Genomic DNA, 23442 nt, shown 5'->3' with positions numbered 1-23442 from the left:
GGGTACTTGCTCTTGATAAATATGATAATAGATCTAATTTTAACTTCCTTAATTAGAGGGTTGATGAAAGAATGTATGCTCGGTTTGTGGTCGTAGATCTTATCTCACTTCTGATCTTTTCATCCTGTGTGTACAAGGACTGAAAGACCCTAAAAAGGACTCTAGATTGCTCATACTTTAGTGGTTGTGGATAAAAGCCTCAACAGTGTACTGGATATGTACAGTAGATCTAAATAACAACTTACTAAACAATAAGGCTGGTGATTATTCTATATTTCTCTTATTGTCAACAATAATTCTATTATTACTCGATCAAATGTTAATTAACTTGCAGCTGTAACTAGTCCTCAACAAATGCACCATTTCCTCCTGTTTGAATAATATTTCAAAACTACAGTTTTCAGCTGTTTTAGGAAATTACTGAGCCTTTTTTATAAAAAATGAAATTTGTATTTGAGACCCTTTTTTTTTAAGGATTTATGTATTCAAGGAAAACGAGAACATTGTGTTTTGTTGACAATATGATAGACATATTGATGAAATATAATGATAGAATAAGAGCAGCTTTATCCGCCAAATCAAAGAACATTGTGCATACACTGAGATTTGAAGCTTCCATCAGTAACTCTGTTTTTCTAGGTGCTGTCAGGAGGAGTTGCGAGCAACCAGTACATCCGAAAGGCTTTGACCGTTATCACTGAGACGACAGGGCTACACCTCCTCTGTCCTCCAGCCAAATTCTGCACTGACAACGGAGTGATGATTGCATGGTGTGTGTATTGCCACGATCATTAGTGGATGCTTTATCACAGGGGCCATACTTTATCAGATTTTGTGACCTGGATCATTTCTTTTTTTAACCAGGAACGGAGTTGAGCGCCTGAGAGAAGGGAAAGGGATACTGCCTCCAAATGTAGACGTCTTCTATGAGCCAAAGTAAGTCGCCGAACACTGAAGAGGATTGCATGTTGAATTTAAGCAAAAACTCGATTGTGACACCAAACCAAATTATTCTGGGCCAATTTATCTGTACTGCTGATTAAATGAACACTGGCTGACATAAACGTTGTGTTCCAGGGCACCGCTGGGTGTGGACATGACAGCGGAGGTGAAGGCCGCAGGGATCAGGTTACCATCAGTCAGGATCAGGATCCCCAACTGACAGACTTTTACTTTTATCATGTGCTTTGTCGCTCCTGGATTTTCCCAGTTCAAAGTATATACTGTGTATTTAAAGGACATTACACAGGTATTTATTAATAAATGTGTTTTTATACATCTCAGTTGTTTTTTTTTTTTAATACCTCTCACTAAACTAACTGAAAAGAAAATTCATGGAAGTGAAAATTCTCTTTGGCTTCCTACGAGTGCGTTATGTTTTCAGGTTGTCTGTTCTTCCCATCCTCGTGACCGCGATGTATCAGAAACGACTTCAAATTTGGCACAAACGTTCACTTGGACTGAAGTGTGACCTGATTTGATTTTGGTTGTCAAAGGTCAAAGGTCACTGTGACCTCGCAAAACATGTTTTTGGCCGTAACTCAAGAATCCATACACTAATTATGACACAATTAAACACAAATGTGTAATAGGACAAAATAGTTTTTTTTATATCCCAAAAGTCGAAGGTCAACTTCAAATTTTCATGTCCCTCTGTTTTTATTGTAGATCTGTGACAACCTGCTTTGGAGTTACTTATATTTTAACTGTTTCTATAAAGTCTATATTGTATATAAAACAATTTAAATGTGTTTATTTTGACTGCAGTGTACTATATTGACAGCTTGCAATATATCTGCATCATGGCACCACTGTAGCTGAAGCTACATGGTGGTTACACAACGTTTTGATTCGACCTGTGTTGCATATACACTGCAGTCATTCAGTCATTCATTAATTGTTAGCTCAACTGCCACCTATCAACTTTTTTTAGATCACAATCTTCTGTTTGAGATTGTTCTTAAAAAAATTATAAGATAATTCAAATCCAGTATCATAAAATTCAAATAACAGAATCCAAATGTTTGTTAGAAGCATGTTGTTGGCCATTTATAAGTGATTATACACAACCAGTATGTTACATTAAGCGCCTTCTTACCTCTGACAGACAGTGTTCCGAAGCTGATAATATGATGAATATGAATACAAAAGCCTTTCATACAGAGCCACCCAATTAGACTGAGTGGACTAATCACATGTTGCACCACAGGTTCATGCAAGGCCTGAAATCTGTCTTTGTAAGTTGGTGGTATGGGAGTGGGCACGGGGCTTCCATTGAGAAAATTCAGCCTAATTTTCATGAGGTCAGGAGCAAGTGTAAATGAGAAATACACCAATGTACATATCTAAATGATAAAAAATAAAATGAAAAAAACAACAATGGAAGGGAATTCATCTTTTAAGATCATGGTAGATATGAGGGCATAATATTCAGTCAATCAATAAAGTAAGGTTGCAAGAAAAGTTAGACATTTTGGGTCCTTGAGGTTGCCATTTATCTTTACGAGGGTAGTAACTGCTTTGTTGTGACATCACAAAGTTACAGACGTCCTGACAGCTGGTTTTAAGGCTCAGTTTCTGAATACAGGCTGTGTGCATTTCTCTGTGGACTGAGGCTTTGATACTTTCACAATATTAATATAGAACCTAGACCTGATCTATAATTGAACTACACATGAACATCTGCCTTTATACTATATATTCTGTACAGGAAAACTCAAAACGCCTTCAGAAAAGAGTTGAAATGATACAAGTTTTTCAAAGCCCATACTTTTGGTACTTGTGGAAAAGCCTTTTAAATAACGGTTGGACAAAGTAAGACAAACAGCACTTTCACACTGTGATGACAAATCATCAGAGTTTGCTCAGTTGTTTTGGATTAGTATTGGAGCAGCTCTGCCGTCTGTGTAGACGCGGTGTAAGATAAGAAAAGCCCGAACAAACCACCATGAAGTGAGAACTGCTGACTGCTGCTGCCTCCAGTCATCTGTCCTGTGATGAATGAAATTATTTCAAAATCACACATTAGGAACTTGTCTTCTCATGTTTGCTTATGTTTTCCTGTGTACATGTTTCCTCTATAGAGACCCATGTGCATTCAGTAGAGCCCTACACCAAGACGGAGCTGACGGTCCTGTCTCTGCCAGACATTATATACCTCTACAGTCTGAAGTCTGAGGACAACACGACCAGGAATCCTCTGCTCTATCTTTACCCAGACATCCACAGAGACGCTGCCTTTGGACGCTACTGCAGCATCCCTGGTATTGTCTCTTAACTTACTTCACGCTGAGAATCAGCTCACTTTATTCACAGAGTGCAACAATAGACAAACAGGAATTAGTTTCAGGATGGTGATTGTTATTTATGTGTTCCTGCAGAAACATATTGTCTAACATAATATCAACCAGTACTGCATAACAATGTGCTGATTTGAAGCTCCTCACACCTTTCCAACTTGTACTGACTTATAGATTTATAATGTTAATGGTGCCATTACAAACTGCATAGATTATCCAGTGTACTGTAAGTCTCGTGTCATATATTAGAAGCATACTTGTTCTCGATTGAACATGAGCCCTGTAATGACCTCTAATGACCTCGTTCATGCAGAAAAAGGAGCACCTAAAAACAGAAGTTACCTCCTACCCATAACAACTCATACTGTAAGTAAGATAATAATATTAAGAAAAACATCAGGATAAATCTCTGCATCACCAAATATTTGCCCACTCAGATTTTGCAGCCAAAATTGATAAAATAAGATTATAAGATTGTAGTTTTTATTTTTTTCGGTGGAAAAGTTTTTCAATGCCATTGTTTCTTTTTTCAGCTCAGGTTTTTGTTTTCAATGCCTAAATTTTATTTCCAGTGCCCAATTTACTGTCACTGTTCTAGCCCCATACCTAGAAGAAAGATAAAGGGGTTGGACAGAACAAAACTATGTACTGGTGAATTTAGCTGTTTTTAATCCCTTAGCAGTTGTGAAGCTAGGACTGTAACATAGAGGATGGTGCTGAAGGAAGGACATTAGAATCTAAAGGGTTCATCCTCTGGAGAGCAGCAAGGGATCAGGACATTTCTTGACATCGCCCATTGGATTTTGATCATTCTTCAGGGCATTTAAGTATTACAGTGTCACAAAGAGGAAAGGTAACTGGGTCACCAAAGTTAGGTTTGATTTGATTTACAGGTAAACATATAATTTCTCTTGCAGGGATCTTTCTGGCTTTTCCCTGCTAGGATCTCTTGCTGAATTTAGTGTCTCCTTGCTGGGGAGTATGAAGTCAGACCCAAACATCAACACTGCACAGTCTCCAAATGATCATAAATCCGTTCAGGAGTTACCAGATTGGAGTGTGTTACTGCAGGTACTCCATTACTCAGGTGTGTTAGATAAATGATGACACCTTCCTCCCTGTCTTTGAAACAAATGGCCCAGCTCCAGTGGCCACCCTCACACATTCACACACTGTGACTTGGGAGTCCACAAGGCACCTCAGTGCCTGTCCCACTGAATTCAATGAGTAGGGACATTTTTGAACCCTTTATGACACTTTTTGTGTGTCTGCAACTCTGCAAACTCTGCTTAAGTGATTAACTGTAATTATTTGAACATTATGTGTATATTTTATATGTATTGGAGTGCTGCGTACACTGCTACTGAAACTTCCTCCACCACTGTTTAAAGCTCCATGTGACTAAAACAGAGACAGAAAAAAGATTTAGATAAATAAATACATGTATTCATATATAATTTGCTTGAAAATTCAACAGATGAACATTCCACTAGAACACACAGAGTTCTACTAGAACTGAGGGTTCTATGGCATCACAGTGTGACAGAAGTCTGCAGATACACTAGATTTCTCACTTCAGACTTCAGTGTAGATTTATTCAGCACAGTGAACAGACATAGTATCTTTACTACTGAACTACAAGTATATTATCACAAGATAAAGAGAACAAGAAACAACAAGAAAAGGAAAAGTGGACGAGGCAAAGCAAGTCAACAACACTCATCTGAAGATGTCTGAGGACAGACAGGTAAGACGATTACTGTAAATGCACTTTACTGAAGAGTCAGCTGTTAGTTTTGACTTTAGAGATTCATTTGCACAATTTAAAAAAAAAGAAAGGGGATGAAGACCTGAATAGAACAGAATAACATGAATAGCATGGATAACTTCAGATCTTCAGATCATCAGAACACATCCTCTTTTTTATTGTTGTTTGATACAGGGAAATAATAATTTAGAAAATGTACATTTTAATTTCCATTATCAGGACCTAAACAAAAGAAATCATATGTCAAAGTATTTTGAAAAGTGGTTATTTTAACTGAAACAATAGTCCTAGAGTAAACTTATAACTTTGTTTTAGCACAAGATAACTTACAAATCATGATCTACAATGATCACACAGGAGTCACATAGTAGTTATTGAACTAGTTGTTATTAATTTTTAATATTGCCAAGTGTGAACAGATATAACAATAATTTTAATAAAAATATGATTTATATTGTATTATTATATAAATAGAAGGCTGAAGACAGTGTTAAGTATTCAGTTTTTTTTCTTAAATACTTCACATTGAGGTGGTTGGGTTCTGTGACTGCTAACATGTTTGTCTTTCCCCACTAGAACTCAGCTTTAAGCACCATGGACAAAGAGATGGCGGACATGGACGACATCAGCGACGGCCTCGTCTCAGGCATCATGGAACAGACTGCTATGAATCTCGACGAGCTGTTGCAGTCAATCTGCCGCTGGGATTCAGAGGAACGTGCCATGTCTGAGGGTAACGATGAATCCTCAGCTGATTCTTACACACAACAGAAGGTGCAGCAACATCTGGAGAAGTTCTTCGCTATGCGCCGAGTGTTTGCTGAGCATCGTGCGGACAAAGAGAACGAGGCAACATATTCTGGAGACAGCGAGACAGAAATTTCACATGCTGCCACTGCAATGGACAAGGATGTCAGGACACAGCAGTCCACCAGTAAAGAAAAGAAACCGGTTACCAAGCGATTCTTCAAGAGGATAAAGTTTGCGTTGAAGAGTGGCTTTGGCAAAATGCACAGTAGGAAGGACGAAGACATTTCAGATGAAGAGGAAGAAGACGAAGAGGACACCATGGAGAAGGAGACAGACAGTTGCTCAAAGGAAGAGATTATAGAGACTAAGGCTGAAGAAAAGATAACAAAAAGCCTAATTCAACCAGAGAAAGAAGAGGTCAGCCAAGTGACCGAACAGGACATCAGGACGCAGGAGTCCATTGATAATGAAGCCACAGCCACAAAACCAGCCGAGAAGAAATTTTTCAAAAGCCTAAAGACAACATTAAAGAAAGGCTTTAGCATAAAGACGAAACCTGTGGATGTAGAGGCAGAGGAGGACGATGCTACAGTGGAACAACAAACATCTTTTGGTCTGGAGCAACTATTCATTGAAGACTTTGAAGAGACTAAGGCTGACGAACCAATAACAAAAGGCGTTATTCAATCAGATATATCTGAGAAAGACGAAAAGGAAGAAGAGAAAGAAAATGTTCAAGAAAGAGAGGAAGTCAGGATCCCTGAGACAGGATCATCCTCCAGACTCTCCACCAGGTCACATGAGAGCAAGGAGGAAGCTTTATTTGCTTCTTCTTCAAGCTCCACCAGAGCCATCAACGAAGAACCAAATATGACCATTAGCCAAGTCACGGAGCAGGACATCAGGACACAGGAGACCATTGATAATGAAGCATCAGCCGAAAAACCAACCAAGAAGAAATTTTTCAAAAGCCTAAAGACAACATTAAGGAAAGGCTTTAGCAAAAACATGAACCCTGTGGATGAAGAAGCAGAGGAGGACGATGCTACAGTGGAACAGCAAACATCTTTTGGTTTGGCGCAACTGTTTACTGAAGACTTTGACACTAAGGCTGATGAACAGGAAACAGACATTCAATCACATATTTTCAAGAAAGGAGAGAAAGAAGAAAAAGATGTTCAAGAAAGAGAGGAGGTCAGGATCCCTGAGACAGGATCATCTTCCAGACTCTCCACCAGGTCACAGGAGAGCGAGGAGGAAGCTTCATCTGCTTCTTCTTCCTTTACCACATCAACCATCAAAGAAGAACCAATGATGACCATCAGCCAAGTGACCGAGCAGGACATCAGGACACAGGAGGCCATTAATTCTGACACCAAAACCGAGAAACCAGCCAAGGAGAAATTCTTCAAAGGGTTAAAGACAACATTAAAGAAAGGCTTTAACAAAAAGACGACCCCTGTGGCTGTAGAAGGAGAGCAGGAAGACGATACAGTGGAACAACAAACATGTTTTGGTCTGAAGAAACTCCTTATTGAAGATTTTGAAGAGTCTAAGGCTGATGACCAGGTAGTAGAAATTCAACCAGATATCTCTGGTAAAGGAGAGGAAGAAGATACAGAAGAGACTCAGGCTGATGAACAGGTAGTAGAAATTCAATCAGATATCTCCAAGAAAGGAGAAGAAGGAGAGGAGAAAGAAGATATTCAAGAAACAGAGGAAGTCAGGATCCCTGAGACAGGATCATCTTCCAGACTCTCCACCAGGTCACAGGAGAGCAAGGAGGCAGCTTCATTTGCTTCTTCTTCCTTCACCACATCAACCATCAAAGAAGAACCAAATACAATCATCAGTCAAGTGACCGAGCAGGACATCAGGACACAGGAGTCCATTGATAATGAAGCCACAGCCGAAAAGCCAACCAAGATGAAATTTTTCAAAAGCCTAAAGACAACATTAAAGAAAGGCTTTAGCAAAAACATGAACCCTGTGGATGTAGAAGCAGAGGAAGACTATGCTACAGTGGAACAGCAAACATCTGTTGGTCTGGAGCAACTATTTATTGATGACTTTGACACTAAGGCTGATGAACAGGAAACAGACATTCAATCACATATTTTCAAGAAAGGAGAGAAAGAAGAAGGGAAAGAAGAGACTAAGGCTGATGAACAGATAACAGAAAGCCTGATTCAACCAGGTATCTCTGAGAAAGAAGAAGGGAAAGAAAATGTTCAAAAAAGAGCGGATGTCAGGATCCCTGAGACAGGATCATCTTCCAGACTCTCCACCAGGTCACAGGAGAGCGAGGAGGCAGCTTCATCTGCTTCTTCTTCCTTTACCACATCAACCATCAACGAAGAACCAAATACAACCATCAGTCAAGTGACCGAGCAGGACATCAGGACACAGGAGTCCATTAATTCTGATTCCAAAACTGAAAAACCAGCCAAGAAGAAATTCTTCAAAGGGTTAAAGACAACATTAAAGAAAGGTTTTAGCAAAAAGATGACACCACTGGATGTAGAAGCAGAGCAGGAAGACGATACAGTGGAACAACAAACATCTGTTGGTCTAGAGAAAGTTTTTCCTGAAGACTTTGACACTAAGGCTGATGAACAGGAAACAGACATTCAACCAGATATCTCTGGTAAAGGAGAGGAAGAAGATAAAGAAGAGACTCAGGCTGATGAACAGGTTGTAGAAATTCAATCAGATATCTCCAAGAAAGGAGAAGAGAAAGAAGATATTCAAGAGAGAGAGAAAGTCAGGATCCCTGAGACAGGATCATCTTCCAGACTCTCCACCAGGTCACAGGAGAGCGAGGAGGAAGCTTCATCTGCTTCTTCTTCTTCAACCACCTCATCCATCGACGAAGAACCAAATATGACCATTAGCCAAGTGACTGAGCAGGATGTCAGGACACAGGAGTCCATTAATTCTGATGCCAAGACCGAGAAACCAGCCAAGAACAACATCTTCAAAAGAGTAAAGAAAGACTGGAAGAAATGCTTCAGCAAAAAGACAGCACTGGTGTCACAGAGCCACGAGGATGAGGCTCCTGGTTCTAACCTGACCTGCTCCCCTGTGAAGGTAAAAGTTCAGTCCTATCTTATCCTGTTTATTATATTGAACTGTCTTCTGTTGCCTTTTTGTTCAACTTTGAAATATTGTTTTTACTTGTTTTTACTAACCATTGTTGTTGTTGATCTTTAAATTCTTACAAGGATCAGAAAGAGCAGTATGAAGCTCCAGCTGAACAAACGTCTTTCGCTCTGGAACAACAATTCACTGAGCCTCTTGAAGAGAGACGTGCAGAGGCTGAAGATGAGCTGGTCATGGAGATACATTCAGCATCATCCTCAGAAGAAGACGGACCTACTGAGTTTTCCCAGGGGGACAATGAAGCAGCAGCAGACCAGACACCTGTGCCAAACATGTCTCCTGTAATAAGGAGATTCTTCCAGAGTCTCACTGAAGAGTAAGTTCTTTATTTTCTCACTAAAACTCTAGTGGATGCTTGAAGACATTTACACATTTGTGTGCATTATTTGTGTTTCACCCTTTGATTCTGTTCTTTCTTTTGAAGACAATGGAGGGAAGTAAGCGAAGGCGTCTACAATCGAGATGTGAAGGAGAAGCTGATCGATATGTGTGTGGACTTGCTGAAGTTCATCTCAGACTCGGTCATAAGAAACGTCTTGCGGTCACTCAGTCAGTTATCCACCACATCTCGCACCGCCATCCTGAAGAGCCCCATTTCCTCCGAGCATCTGAAAAAGTTTTTCAACTATGACGTCGAGAGTAGCGTGGAAAGCTCCTTCAGCCAGGCTGTCAGTGATACCATCGGTGCAGATATCCCCGTCAGCATCTCACCTGACTTCACGGAGGCCATCGCCACTGAGGCTCTCGATGTGGTCAACCCTGTCCTTTCTGTGGCCATTAAAGCCTCAGTGGTTAAAGGATCCTCCAGTGCTGTTTCTCCTACCAGTTCCCAGGTGTCAAAGGACAGAGCAGGGAAGAAGACTCTGGCAGGAGCCATTAAAACGATGAAATCCATCCTGACAGGACGAGGCTCTCTCGTCAAGAGAAGGGTCCTGAAACAGAAAACCCCGGAGCCTCACACCGAGAAGGAAGAGCCCGTGTGGATAAGTTTCACTGCAAGGCCGATGACACAGGACTCCCCCTCTCCTCTGACGTCCTCCACCAGAAAAGACCCGCCCCTGTCTGAAGCTACAACAGATGAGGTCTGCAGCACCACCTCAAAGGTAAGGCAGTGTTTACATGGAATTATAATCAGTGAGACCACAATGGAAGTACACCAGGATAGATTTGATCAAATGATGTTGAGTTACATAGAAGGAAGCAGCACAGACAGTGTGAAGGCTTCATGATGAGCCACAAGTCAGAGGCAGTTTTTCTTCTTCACTGAGCTGAAAGCAGAAGAACCTCTGTGAGTTGTGAGGTGATGAAGTCTCCTCAGGAACATAGGAGCAGTGTGGTGGTCTGTTACTGTGAGACGTCTGCTCAGGTTGATTTTATTGACTGTGGCCTTTTATTGTGACTTCTGTCCTGACATGTTGTTTTTGATCATTGAACAGAAGAAGAAAACCAAACGACCTCTGTGCATGAGACTGTTCTGCTGCTGCTGTTGCTGCTGCTGCCATGACGACGACAAATGACCCGGTGCCACAACTCTTCTCCACCCCCCTCTCTCTATCTCACCTCCCGTCTCTCTCTATTGCACCCCCACCATCTCACCCCCATCATCTCACACCCCCTATCCCACCCCCTATCTCACCCCCTTTATCCCACCCCCTCTCTATCTCACCCCCACCCATCTCAGCCCCTCTCTATGTCACCCCCTCTCCCCCTTTCTCATTCCTCTCACCTTTTTATCCCTTTCTACTCTCGCTCGCTCCCCCCTTCCAACTCTCTCCCCCTCACTCTCAGAGAGAGTCTTTGTGGCTCTCTCTATCTCTCTCCCTCTCTGTCTCTCTTTACCACGCTGATGGTCGTCGTTTGATGGACACCTACATAATAAAAGTGAACTGGGATGATTCCACTCTTTGGAAGGCAATGGAGGCTGTTCTCAGGCCACATAATATCATATGAGGCAGAAGAAAAAAGGCAAAGTTAACCTGAAACAGATGATCAGCTGGCAAATCTGGAGGCTACGTATAAAACAAAGCATGAACCAGAATTATCACTGCAGTATAATTCTATAATATCCAAAAAATGTCTCAAAGCTACTGGTACGAGTCAGACAAAGGCACTTTGAGCTTGGTGATAAGCCCTACAGTTTACTAGCTCATCAGTTTAGACAATCAAAATCCTCCAGAACCATACAGCGTAGACAGTAACTGCTGGGCTGCTCATTTATCCATTCTTACCTGGTGGGAAAAAGGGCCTCTTTCTACCATAGACTCCTGTCCGGCATGGTTACTTATTGAGAGATCACTATGCAAGAAAACCTCCATGCCTGCTTCTCTCAATAGCCCCACTACTGTTAATAAGCTGCATTTCAGTAACAGCTTCACAGTTGACAACACTTCAAAAATCTGGAAGCAAATAAAATTATATATTAAGGCCCCAAAAATCTAAGTGGATCCATCTATCTCACCTTTTTGTAATCAATGTAAATGTGTGATTGGTAATCTAACACACTCTTTCTGGTCATGCAGTAAATTTAACACTTGAGTTTTTGAGTTTTTTCCTCAGATGTCCTTGTGCATCAGTTTGGTTTCCCAGTCTTCCTAGTGCTTTTTGTTCTCTTACTCTCTGTGTCACCCTACTGGATATTGTTGAGTTTAGACTTCTGTTCATGGTCTTTGTTTTGCTTCGCCACCTTGGATTTCTTTTACCTGTTCAGTAAGTCTCCCTGGTTGTGTTTAAATAAACCACTGGGTCCAGTGAACTTCATTACCTGACAGGAACGTCTTTAGCAGCAGATAATCAACCATGTGTCGGTTCACTGTAACAGTCAGTTGGATTTGTGAAAGAGGAAAGTTTGCACATCTAGTTCAACTTTTCCAGTTGTTGAATCAAAAATGTAACAGGAGGAAATCGACAGTTCTCAATCTCTGCTCAGTCATCTTTGTCAGACTTTGACAGACAAACAGCTGATTCCTCCCTGTGTTTCCTGATGAACATATTGAACCGTCCCAACAACATTCAACAGTCTGTATGTGCCATATGAGCTTACTCCACCAGAGGGCGCCCTAACTTTAATATAAAGAAACATGACACGTTTTAAGAGTTACTTGTATATGATCCACAGTATCTCAACATAATTACTAGAGAGTTGATTAAAAGCTTTTGCTGTAGAAATAAAATTAAACATCTTAAGAATTTATATCGGAATAGAAAGAGTAAAGCCTTCCATGTCATGGAAAACAAGCTTTAGAGGATTTTTATGCATACAGGCCTTTAAAAGGGAAATAACACTTCAAGACATTTCCTTCACTCTGTTCAAACACCTTTCTGCTTCTCACATACAGTGACAACTCAGTCTCCATGCTGTACTATAACACACTGCTACAGACCAGTGACATTATGTCTGTAGTTACATCTTTTCCCACTTGTTTACTTAAAGCTGCACTGATCTCTATGTTTTATATTAACAACGGCTTCATTTACTCTGTGGGGTCACCCATGGTCAAACCCCCGGAGGATTGCTAACAATCTCTCCACAGCTCTGGAGTCTTTCAGGTTTTGTTGGAAATTTCTCTCATTTAGGCACGTTTTTTTCTTGGCTGAGCATTTCCCTCTAGTGGCAAGTGTGTGTATGTGCACCTCAACACACACACACACACACACACACACTGGAGAGAAATTCCTATAGTAGCTGACCTGATAAAGACAACCAAAACGCATTTATGAACGATCCTATACACGGAAAACACTGACAGCTGTTGTCATGCATGTCATCTGTGAGAGTTAACCATCTAGTCAGTGTCTCATCATTTCATGTCTTAAAATGAGCAAAACGTAATCAGAAAACACTTTGCACTAAAATACATTTGTCTCACAAGGTCCGTCCTCATGTCCACCTCAGCTGGAAGTTAAATGCAAATGCAAAATCTCTCTTTTTCCTTTTTTCCTCTTGGGAAAAAGCCTGTGAATCCATGGTTTCAACCAAGGAGGAAAATATGAATTACATGGGACATACTGTAGTTTTCCACTATAACATGGTTTATTTATTGTGTTACTAAATACAACAATGGTTCACCTGAATAAAATGTTAATCATGATGAAAAGATGTACACAAAACTTGTAAACATTTCTGACAGACCACAACACGTACGCATGTGCGTATGTTTATCATCAATTATATTCAAACCACAGCCACATTTAATCTCTGTTTGTTTATATTGGACATTCAATTTGAAAAATTAAAAAGTAATGTAGTCACCTCCGTGCACTAGTGCAATACTGCAGATTAGAGGGCAGAACATTCAGAGGAAGGTGGCAAAGTTAGAGACGTTTGTTCATGGTCTCAGTTCTTACTGTGACGGTCGTGTTCTAGTCTTAAAGCCACTGATTCCACATCATTGTGAAATCTTTTGGTTTGTTCTTTGTGCTGCAAATTGAGAGTTAACCAAAAGATAAGAATAAAACATTTCAAATATTAAAATGAAGTGGTGTTTGCAGAAAAGTAAAGGTTTTCACAGGTGATGCAGATGTTCTTACTTGCATAGTTTAATACTTGTCTAGTCTGCTGGTTTGGAAAGCTGTGTTGGGGACACAGTTATATCCTGTCTGCTTTTTAAAAGAAAAATCCACCCTGAAACTCTTCAAGACGTTTTTAAAAAAAAAAAAACAGCTAAGGGCGATTCCCCAGTATTTTGGATCCTATTTAGGTGTTTGATGTTTTATTCATTCAATCCAAAGCAACATACTGATGAAATACAATCTCAGCTGCAGTAGATCAAGGAGAAGCCTGTGAAAATGTTCTCATCATTATCATGAATAACTGGTCTAACATGGACAAGGTGATTGTGATATTCAGAGCTACAGTCTTTTCACAGCACAAGGATTTCTAAAGAAAATGCCAGTCACTCAAAAAGCCAAGACATGGGGACTCCACTGCCATGTTGTAGGTGTGGGACAATATTGGTTGACTATGCGCATTCAGATTAGAGGCATACCATACCGTTTTAATGATCATAGAAAGTGGGTTTTATTGTCTTTAATGTCTATATCTTGGACTCACCCCAAAGGAATTAAATAAAAGTGACACATATCTCCTTTATCTGTGTGGCAGCCGGCAGGAAAGCAATTACAAGATGCCTGTTTCAGAAGCATTAACCCCCGGTGGACACCTTTTTAAATATTGTCAATCAGTTATATTGAATGGAGCGTGTGACCTATAATTTGAGGCTACTAAAAGACAAAGTTAGATTTATTTTTTAAGTTTTAAGTTTTTAGTTCATAGTATTAATCTTTGCAAATGCTCTACTCTATGTATCTTCTCTACTGTATGTAGTATAAGTCTGAGCATTAGCGTAAATGTTGTGACCCCTCCTGACCTCATGTTCTTCGTCTACGACAGAAGCATGCAGGGTTAGGATGCAGGAAATGAGCCATGTTGAAGTAAAGACTAAAAAATAAAAACATAAAAAAATCTGACTGAAAATCATAAACAGACATCTGACAGTGTATGAGCATCTGAGGATGGATTTTTCCTTAACCTATTCATGTTTTCTCTCTAACTGATCAAAGTATGTAAAGTAAAAAAAGACCAGGATCAACTAGTTCTGACACTAGAGCTCATCGTGTTCATAAATATTATACTCCCTTGCACTGATAAGTCCGTCTCTGTCCCGGTCACTCTTGTGGAATATATCAGTTATGATCTTCTCATAGAAAGGCTCATCACGTGGCTTCCCTCCTTTTTCATAGTCCAGTTTCAAATATTCCTTCACCTGAAAATAAAGGAAAACTTTATTGGTCACATGTGGTGGATAAATAACAGCCAAACATTGTACTTCTACAACACTCCTCTTACATAACAAGCTCCTGTTGTGCTCTTCAATCAACACATCACGCTGGTGATAAATAATACTGTGGTGTTTATAGCCGGTCGTTCACTTCTTTAGCACCTGTTCAAGCTGCTAACAACAACCCAGATAAAAGCATGACTGGAGTATGACATATTGGCAGCATAATAACAGTCTCTATGTTTGGTTATTATAGCATCAAAAATTTAAATTCTTCTATGTTGTTTTGTCCTATACAAAAATAAATAAATAGGGGGTGTTGGTTTCTTATTCTGGCACCAAATTTAGATGAAGACAAACTGATGGAAAACACATTTTTAGGGAATAATTATTAGCAACTGTGCTAAGGCCCCAGGGCTGTTGTGTATCAGTTGGTTTGTGCTAATTTTGACATTCTAAGGGCAGTAAAAAGGTTAATATCTTGGGAAACACACTTATTGACTTTATTTTCAAGAGTTAGATGGTAAGATTGACGTAACTCATAACTCTCATGTCTGTACGTTCAGCATGAAACTAGAGCCAGGAGGCAGTTAGCTTACTTTAGCTTAATTTAGCATGACTGGAAGCAGGGTGAAACAGCTAGTGTCGCCAAAGTTTAGAAATATGCCTATCAGCAACACTAAAGCTTACTTCCTGAAATTAATCTAATTTGTTTAATCTGCACATAAAAAGAACGTAAAAAAGTGGTGGAGTTACATGCTTTTTCTTAGCCCTTTTACACTGGTCAGAAAACCCACTAACACTCGCTAACATCTGGCTTTTGTTGCCAGCATTCAGACCCAGGTCAAATGACTCTGAAGTGGCCATGGGTATATATCGGCCCCGGCTACGATGGACAGTGATGTAAACAAAACCTCCCAGCTTTAGCGCCACACTTTCCCCTTGACAAACAGACATTGTTAACATCTATCTTCAGACAGTTTATTTCAGTTTTGTGCCTGACCTATATGTTGCATTTTCCTAAATAATAAGTTAAATCAAATCAGTGGCCAGATATTATTCTCACAAAAAATATATGAATAAATAAAATAAAAACATTTCACAGAAAGAGGAAAAGGGGTTAATAGGTGCTCAGCAGTTAATTATGACATATTAACATAAAACAAGCCTTTTGTCTAAGCTACTCTTTAATTTACTCTTTTAGTTACCTCAGCCTTTGTGAGACTTTGGTCTTTATCGATGTCCATTTGTCTGAAAGCTTCCATACTGCGTGGTCCCCTGGACACTGAGTAGACCTCCACCTCAAAGACCACCGTAGCATTGGGCGGCACTGGATCTATTTTAGTAGGAGGGAAAAAACAGATCATTAAAAATTTACAAGACTACACACAGTTATGTCATAATCATGACCCATAATTATTACATTACTAATAACTAGAAGGGCACTCAGAGAGCACAGACCACCGTCAAGGCCAAAGTCAAACAACATACACCAGACTTCAGAGAAAAAAAATCTAATTCATATTAAATGATCCTGATCTGCCCCAAAATTGAATGGGTTCTTCTTTGGTGCATGACCTATCACTCCAACAAGTTTGGTGCAAATTGGTTGAGTACTTCAATCCTGCTGACAAACAAACAAACTAAATCAACTAAAACAATCAAAAAATAAAATCAACTAACAGACATTGGTGAAAACATTACCTCCATGGTGCAGGTAAAAACAAACAAAAAAAAACTATTACTACTTAACTTGAAAAAAGACATATTTTGGTATATTTGGTTTCAAAATAAAACCCTGTAAGGGATTTGATACCTGGGCAAGAAAAGAGAATATTATAACTACAGTGACATGCATTTAAAGTTTTTACTTTTTAATGAGGGGTGAAGAGAGAAAAACTCAGCTTAATACATTGGATGGGTTTGACTGCATATAAACTGGTGTATAGGCTTCAAAAGCATGCATGCTCGGCAAAACCATTTTTTTTCACAGACAAAGAATGAAATCAAAGTAAAGTGATCAAACCTGAGATGCAGACCCCCAGGCCGGGCAATACCACCATCAGATCATACCGTAGTGCATTTATGAACATCAACACGAAGAAGGTTTGTAGGAAAGAGTAGTTGAAAGGTAAAAGACTAGTCAGCTCCAATGCATGCAAGAAAGAGATAAATGAAGCAGAGACCTTTTAACCTCTGTGCATGCTTACAGCACATGCCATGGGAAGATGAGTAGCAGACACTGCAAGGGGTGTGATGCCCTTTCAACTAAAGTGCTGTGAAAAGAAAACAAGACAGCATGAAGGTAGTTCTTCCACCGAAGAAACAGTATAATACAGTTGGTAATCAGTTTAAAAGACTCTATAAGTAGGATGTATTGTTCTTAACTCATTAATCACAACATATGTAAACTACTGCTGTCCATTTCCACAGATTTTCTATGTTCCATGTGGCCACAGACACTTTCATTTCAGGCATGAAAACCAACTTGCTTAACTTTTAATTGTGTGGTAATGCAACTGAAAACGTTATGGTACTTATTCCACTGACTTTACACACAAAGATCAATTTACTTTATGTGGAGACAGTTTGCAGTAAACAGTGTAATGTCCACTGGGGCTCTGGAAGAGCTTTCTAAAAGCTGAGTAAATAACCCTGGCAAATTGATCACAGATACTCAGATGTTTATCAGACACAGAGGGAGTGTTTAATCAATAGATGCCATCAAGTTGCATTGTGGGAAACCAAGAATCCAGTGTTTTCGGAGCTTGACGTGCTATTTTTTGTCTCTCGTGCATCATTTCTTTTCAAAATCTGGCTTTTCCAGTCTCCCAACTGAATGGACGTGCAATGCTAACCCTCAGGATTCTATGCAATATTTACATTTACTCACCTTTGCCTTTTTCTCCAAATGCCAGGGCAGGTGGAACAGTTATTTTTCGTTTCTCTCCAGGACACATTTCCATTATTCCAATATCCAGGCCCTTGATGACTTGTCCGACACCCAGCACAAACCATTGAGGATGCCCGGCTTTGTCTGATCGACTGAGGCAGAAATAATACAAAAAGACACAGCATCCACTCAGTCAGTCAGCTTTCACTTATAAAGGATTTATACAACACATACACTCTAGAATGAATCTGAGCTCATGTCATATACAGATTTTCATCCAGGTCTAAAAGCAGGACTGACTACAATTCCCAGTATTCAGAGTCCCTACTCATTTAACAATAAACTTAATATATGTCAGACTGAAATAAGGGTTTTACCACTTTAAAACACTTACAAAGAAGACCTTAGGGCACAGCATGCAATGTTAAACCTGTAGGGATCAGTCCTGACAATTGGAAGCTACATAATTGTAAAGTGCCAGTGTCAAATTTGCATGTAGACTTTTAAAACATAAAATATCATATCTATCAACTGCAGTTAAGTTTTTTTCTCAAACCACCAACCTGCAGTAGAACTGGGAACCATCTTTGGCGAGGAACCCATCGTAGTGAAGGTTTATCAGATCTCCTTTTTTACTCTTTTGAGTGCACTCCTCGGGTTTGAACAAAACCTCGATCTTGACCTCGCTGTCCAGCTCATCTGCTGTGGCCCAAACGCACCATAAACTGAGCTGTGAGGAGACAAAGAAGCACAGTGTGCAGCTCACTAACTTCCACATCATGCCGCTGCTGTGTATTCGTGGCAACTTCTGAAAGTGACGTTTGAACACACTGGAGGACGTGGAGAGCTGCTGCAGGGCAAAGGGACTTTTCCGTCCTGAGCTAAGTCTGTCAGGCTTTTCTGCTTCCTTCCTGCGTCAGTCATGTACAAAGGTCATGTAGCCCAAGTTGTGGCATAAACTCTGCCTGACAGACTAAACTGAGGGAAATAAAAAATAATGTATTTCCAGCAACTATTTAGACTAAAGGAGGTGAAAGTGGAAAATATGTAAAAAATGTGAAGAACCTACATAAGTTCTGTAAAGCTAAAAGTGTCAGTGTGAGATTCATTTTCATACTGATACATAAAACTAAGACATTATTGCTTTTGTGAGCCTGTTTTTTTTAAACGTATAGAACTGTATTTATAGTTTTATGAAGTTACAATAGTGCAACATAATATTATGCCAGAAAGACAATTGAATGTAGCAAATGTTGCGTCAGTAACAAACGTCTCTTTAAATTAAGACTGAATTTTAACAAAATAATTTCTATTTACATTCCCAAGAGTAATAATAACATTAATAGGCCTAATAATCATAACTATGATTCTTTTGTAAGATTCGACGCATTAAATTAAGAATTGCATTTTAAAAAAGAAAAAGAAAGAGGAAACAGGATCTCATTATATACGGGCGGCCATTATTTCTTTACTGAAAACATTTATAAAAATTACAATAGATAACAGATAAATACGTCATATACGTTTATCGACGATGGAAATAAAAGTCAGCGCTAACCGGCTAAATCAGCCCACTGTCCAAAAAAAAAAAACACATCAGGAATTAATAGACAAGAAGACAAGCCAATAGAGAACTTGACAGCCTCATAAATTATCGTTGAATACTGACGTCACTTCGTCTCCACCAATAGGAGCGTACAGGGGTGTGAGCGCGTGCCGGTATTTGTTGGACTCCTGGTGGTTGTGAGTCATCGCCAGACAGTCATCGTGGTTACAGTCGTGTCTGAACAGCTCTACACTTGCCAAAGGACGTGTATTAGGAAACACACTTTCTCTCTAACTGCCCGACAGGATTGAGATGTTACATTTTAGGTTTTCCACAGTGCTGAAGGAGTTGTTTGAAGCCACCCTCAAGCGTCCCTTGCCCGGCTGTAGACAGAAGACCTGGTTGCCGATCCGCCACTGCTGCTTCGGCGCCGCCTCCGTTGATGCCCGATCCGTGTCTACTCAACTGAAGGTCCTCCATGCCGCTGCTCACCGCCCGGCTCTCCGCACCGCGCCCTGCGCCACACCGGTCCGCTCGTACTGCGCGAAAACCGAAGGCGCAGTGGAGCTGGACGAACAGCTAAAGAAGGATGGAGGCGGCAGCGAAGAAGCCAGCGACAAGTAGGTTTTTTTTTCTTGGGGAATAAACTGAGTCAATTAAATGATGGTACGACCGGCGTTTATGGCGAGTCATGACGCATACAGGCGCGAGCGGATGTAATGTTATTCTCTCCGCGTCTCAAACACAGAAGCACAATAATGTAGCTAGTTAACTATCTTAACCGCTAGCAAGACACGCACGTGTTGCTTATAGGCAAAATAACCGAACCCAACACACTTGTATGTAATACACCATAAGAGCACAGCCAGTGGCCTAATAACAGCAGCTACCAACCATGTGGGACTTGTTCATCCTCCAGTGGCCCTGTGCCAAGTAGCTATATAAATACAACTCCTTCAGATACCGGCGGCAACTTAACCCAGAGTTAATCAGGATATTAGTTAGCCTTCACTGGCCTGAAAATTAGGTTAGATGTATGCCCATGTGGAGAGGAAACGCAGCGTGGTGCAGCACTTTTAAAAGTGAAACATCAGAGGGCCTGTTCTCGGGGGCCGGGGGTGAGATCCACCTTCATGTTTAAAAGCAGTTAGAAGGTCAAAATAAAGATAAATTCAACCTCAGTCCTGTCACAATGGAATCAAACATCTTAAGGATATTTGATTTCTGTCACGATGTCGGTTATAAGAATGAGTGCTGCCTGGCTGGAGGTATCTGGAGATAACTGAATGGCTTCTAGTGGTTTCTACTGTGACCCCCTACTCACTCAGTGGAGAGGCTGCAGGTCACAGCTGGAGGGGCTACTCCAGACCACTGACGGTATCTGTTTTCTGTCCTGTACAACAGAACAGTGGCCTGATAGGAAGTGGAAAACAAAAAATATCCAGATTTAGCTTGTGCATGGCTTCAGCTCAGTTCACGTGACAGTAATAAACATAATATATATAGTAATAAAAATGTAATACACAGTAGCTATTAAATTGCATGCAAACAATTCGTGCATATTTGCTCTTCTTTTTTATAAAGTCTTGAGACATGAATCTTAAGCACTCTTCCTGTGTAAGTGAAGTGTGTATGAAGCTTTTCTGTTAAGTTGTCATAGTATTCAAAGAGCTGTACAAGAGTGTAATGTTTATTTTTTTGGGGTTTTTTTTTAGCAAAAAGCTCAGTACTGATTTTCAGGACAGCTGTCCTGATAAATTAGTGAAGTCTACATCAGCATGAATTCCTGTCATTGTACTGCAGCGTAGACAAACTCCTTATTTAGATTTATCGCAGAACCAGTTCTGTTCAGCATTTTCAAATTACCCCATTGTTTCAGTTTTCTCTTGACATGAATGAAATTACTGGTGGTTTTGGAAAATACTGATCTCATTCACCATTGTTGGATTCAAATGATCCATATCAGCCAATTCACATTTCAAGTCTTATTCCCTGCAACCGGCTGGCTGTACAGTGACTGCACTCCATGTGTTTCCCTTTGAAGGGAGTTTTTATGATTTCACTGCTGCCAACATCAATGAGATATTTCCTGACCTAGAAATGAGGATACACAAGGACGGGGCGGTGTCATCACTAAGGGGTTGGATCTGCTCTGCCAGTGTAAATACCGCACTGCTGAGTCTGCTATCACATAAGCAAAGTCCTCTCTGGGTCAGTAGCTTTCCAGCCTCTAATAAGTCTTTCCCACTGAAGGAACTTCCCGAAAAGTGACATATCATGTAGTTTTTGTCACAGTGTTCTCCCCCATGGTTTGGGTCCTGGGAATAAATTTCCACACTTCTCAGGAAGTGATTTCAAATGCAAGTTTCAGATACTGTCAGTAAGCAGCCCAGGTCATTCTTAGTATTCAGGAGATGGCTGCATTGTAGAAAAATACAGTGGAAACACAAAACACTAAGAACCCGGCTTCAAAGCCACAGCATTCTTAAAAGTTCATGGTATGGGAGGCCCCATGCTACAGGTTAGGTTCCTGCAGTAGATCATGGATATGAGCAGGAATGCTGCTTCTGTTTGATCCTGTTCTGTAGCTGACACTATGTGACAAAGCCTCTGGGTCAATGCAAGACAAACATCTCTGCACTGAGCCTGTGGTATGTTGAAAACAGAAAACGGGATAAACAAAGCAAGTGTCTTCATCCGAGCCTGAAGTGGAGAGTGAATGTGTTCACGTGTTCAGATGCTCAGGATGACACCATGCATAGAAACATAACTGTTCCCAATACTTGGGGTCCGTCCTGTGATTCATATTTCATGGGTCAGAGGAAGTATGGATACATGAGAGATGATGTGTCTCACTGATGGTGACTCACGAGATAAACCACAGAAGGAAATGTGGTTGATGACTTAACATCCCATTATGTGCACTGAGAAACAGTCTCTAAAATAACATGTAGTGAAATCTCTCCTCTGTTTCCTTTTTATTTTGAAATTGAGCCAATTGTTGTCATTTTTTTGACACTGTAAGGGTTAGTCGCCAAGCTGTGAACTGAGCTGTACCACGTGGTGTAACTGACAGGAAAACACAGTGCTAGATTTCTGTTACATCAAGGCCTCACAGACATGTTGAACAGTAAGACCTTCCTTGGCTCGCAGCCATTTACCCCAAGCAATTTATGGGATCAGTTACAGCTATGCTGGGCGGAGGTAGGTCGGGGTTAATTTATCAAAAACAGACAAATGACTGTTGTGATACACATGACAGAAAAACAAATTGGTATTAAGCACTAACACACTGCTCACTGAAACTAAGCCTGGTGTTAAGTCACTGCTGTGACCTTGCCAAGGATATACCCACACTCTCAGGCCAGAAAGTTGCTTTTGGCAGTGTACTGCTTGGACCTTGAGTTCATGCTATCTGCCATTTACACCTTTTAATGTATGGTAATCTTAGCATGTCTTAGTCCTCAAAGCACCTATGGTTTATACTATTGTTTATGTTCCAGTGTATCCAAAAACATGTTGTTGTTGTTTTTTTTATAATTTTTTTTTATTGACATTTATCATCGTTCATATTTCCACACAATGCGTTTCAGATTTTAAATTGAATGTATATGACATATTTGTGCTTGTCACAGATCTCGAAGTACTTATACACATATAGAAAAGAAAAGAAACACAATGAAAAAGAACCATGTATGAGGAGGGAATGATCTTTTCTCTATAACAGAATTATGGATGAGTGAAAATAAAATCAGGCCCCTGTGGTGTTTTATAATTAATACATTTTTCAAAACATGATTTCTAAGCACCATTTTACTGAAATCCAGCTACGAGAGCTGCAGAGGACGTAGGGGATATGAGGTAATGAAGTATGTTACTATAGCTAGACCACTGACATGTGAAGTGAATTGAACAATAAATGCACTGAGTACTGTATAAATAATAAAATACTGGCCGTTAATACCATGCTGTGAAGCCCACAGAACTGCAACTCTAGAGCAAAAATAGATTTTTAAAACAAAGCTCAGTCTTTACTTTGTATCCAGGAAACTCTGAGTGTTGTGCTCACGCCAATGAGCAGTCAGCCAGCAGCAAATGGACTGAGCCATCTGCCTGTGGAGAGGAAGAGATTTCTAAATGTACAAATGCAGAGAAACAAGGTGTTTTTAAGCTTCATTCACACCTGAGCTGTTTGTGCAGTTTACACACACACTCTGGTGCATTTGTTCATTTAGTTGAGTTCATGT

General features: G+C 40.2%; 3 protein-coding genes across 6 annotated transcripts in view; 2 read left to right on the top strand and 1 right to left on the bottom strand.

Annotated features, from left to right (window-relative positions):
• osgepl1 (O-sialoglycoprotein endopeptidase like 1) overlaps window positions 1–1186 on the top strand; it is a 4242-nt gene extending 3056 nt beyond the window's left edge. The window contains exon 7 of the mRNA XM_022740962.1: window positions 1078–1186. Within this exon, the coding sequence (XP_022596683.1) occupies window positions 1078–1162 (85 nt within the window). The 3' untranslated portion in view covers window positions 1163–1186. The remainder of the gene's footprint in view (window positions 1–1077) is intronic.
• Window positions 1187–13000: 11814 nt separating this feature from the next.
• LOC111218802 (peptidyl-prolyl cis-trans isomerase FKBP7-like) lies at window positions 13001–18573 on the bottom strand. The gene is given in 5 exon segments (XM_022741279.1): window positions 13001–14741; window positions 15965–16092; window positions 17650–17801; window positions 18213–18462; window positions 18465–18573. Coding segments are annotated over 5 exon segments (801 nt in total). The 3' UTR covers window positions 13001–14579.
• Window positions 18574–19419: 846 nt separating this feature from the next.
• The window catches only part of LOC111218103 (glutaminase kidney isoform, mitochondrial-like), a 49693-nt gene continuing 45670 nt past the window's right edge, over window positions 19420–23442 (top strand). For all 4 annotated transcript variants that reach the window (XR_002664971.1, XM_022740205.1, XM_022740206.1 and 1 more), the window contains exon 1: window positions 19420–19815. Coding sequence is in view for 3 of the 4 variants with exons in the window: in XM_022740205.1 (XP_022595926.1) it covers window positions 19508–19815 (308 nt within the window). In the remaining variant the exon portion in view is untranslated. The remainder of the gene's footprint in view (window positions 19816–23442) is intronic.

Source organism: Seriola dumerili, unplaced genomic scaffold (assembly GCF_002260705.1).
Source record: "Seriola dumerili isolate Sdu_G_001 unplaced genomic scaffold, Sdu_1.0 BDQW01000052.1, whole genome shotgun sequence".
Taxonomy (NCBI): domain Eukaryota; kingdom Metazoa; phylum Chordata; class Actinopteri; order Carangiformes; family Carangidae; genus Seriola; species Seriola dumerili.
Note: the sequence above shows the minus strand (reverse complement) of the source record. Positions and strands in the feature narration are given on the sequence as shown.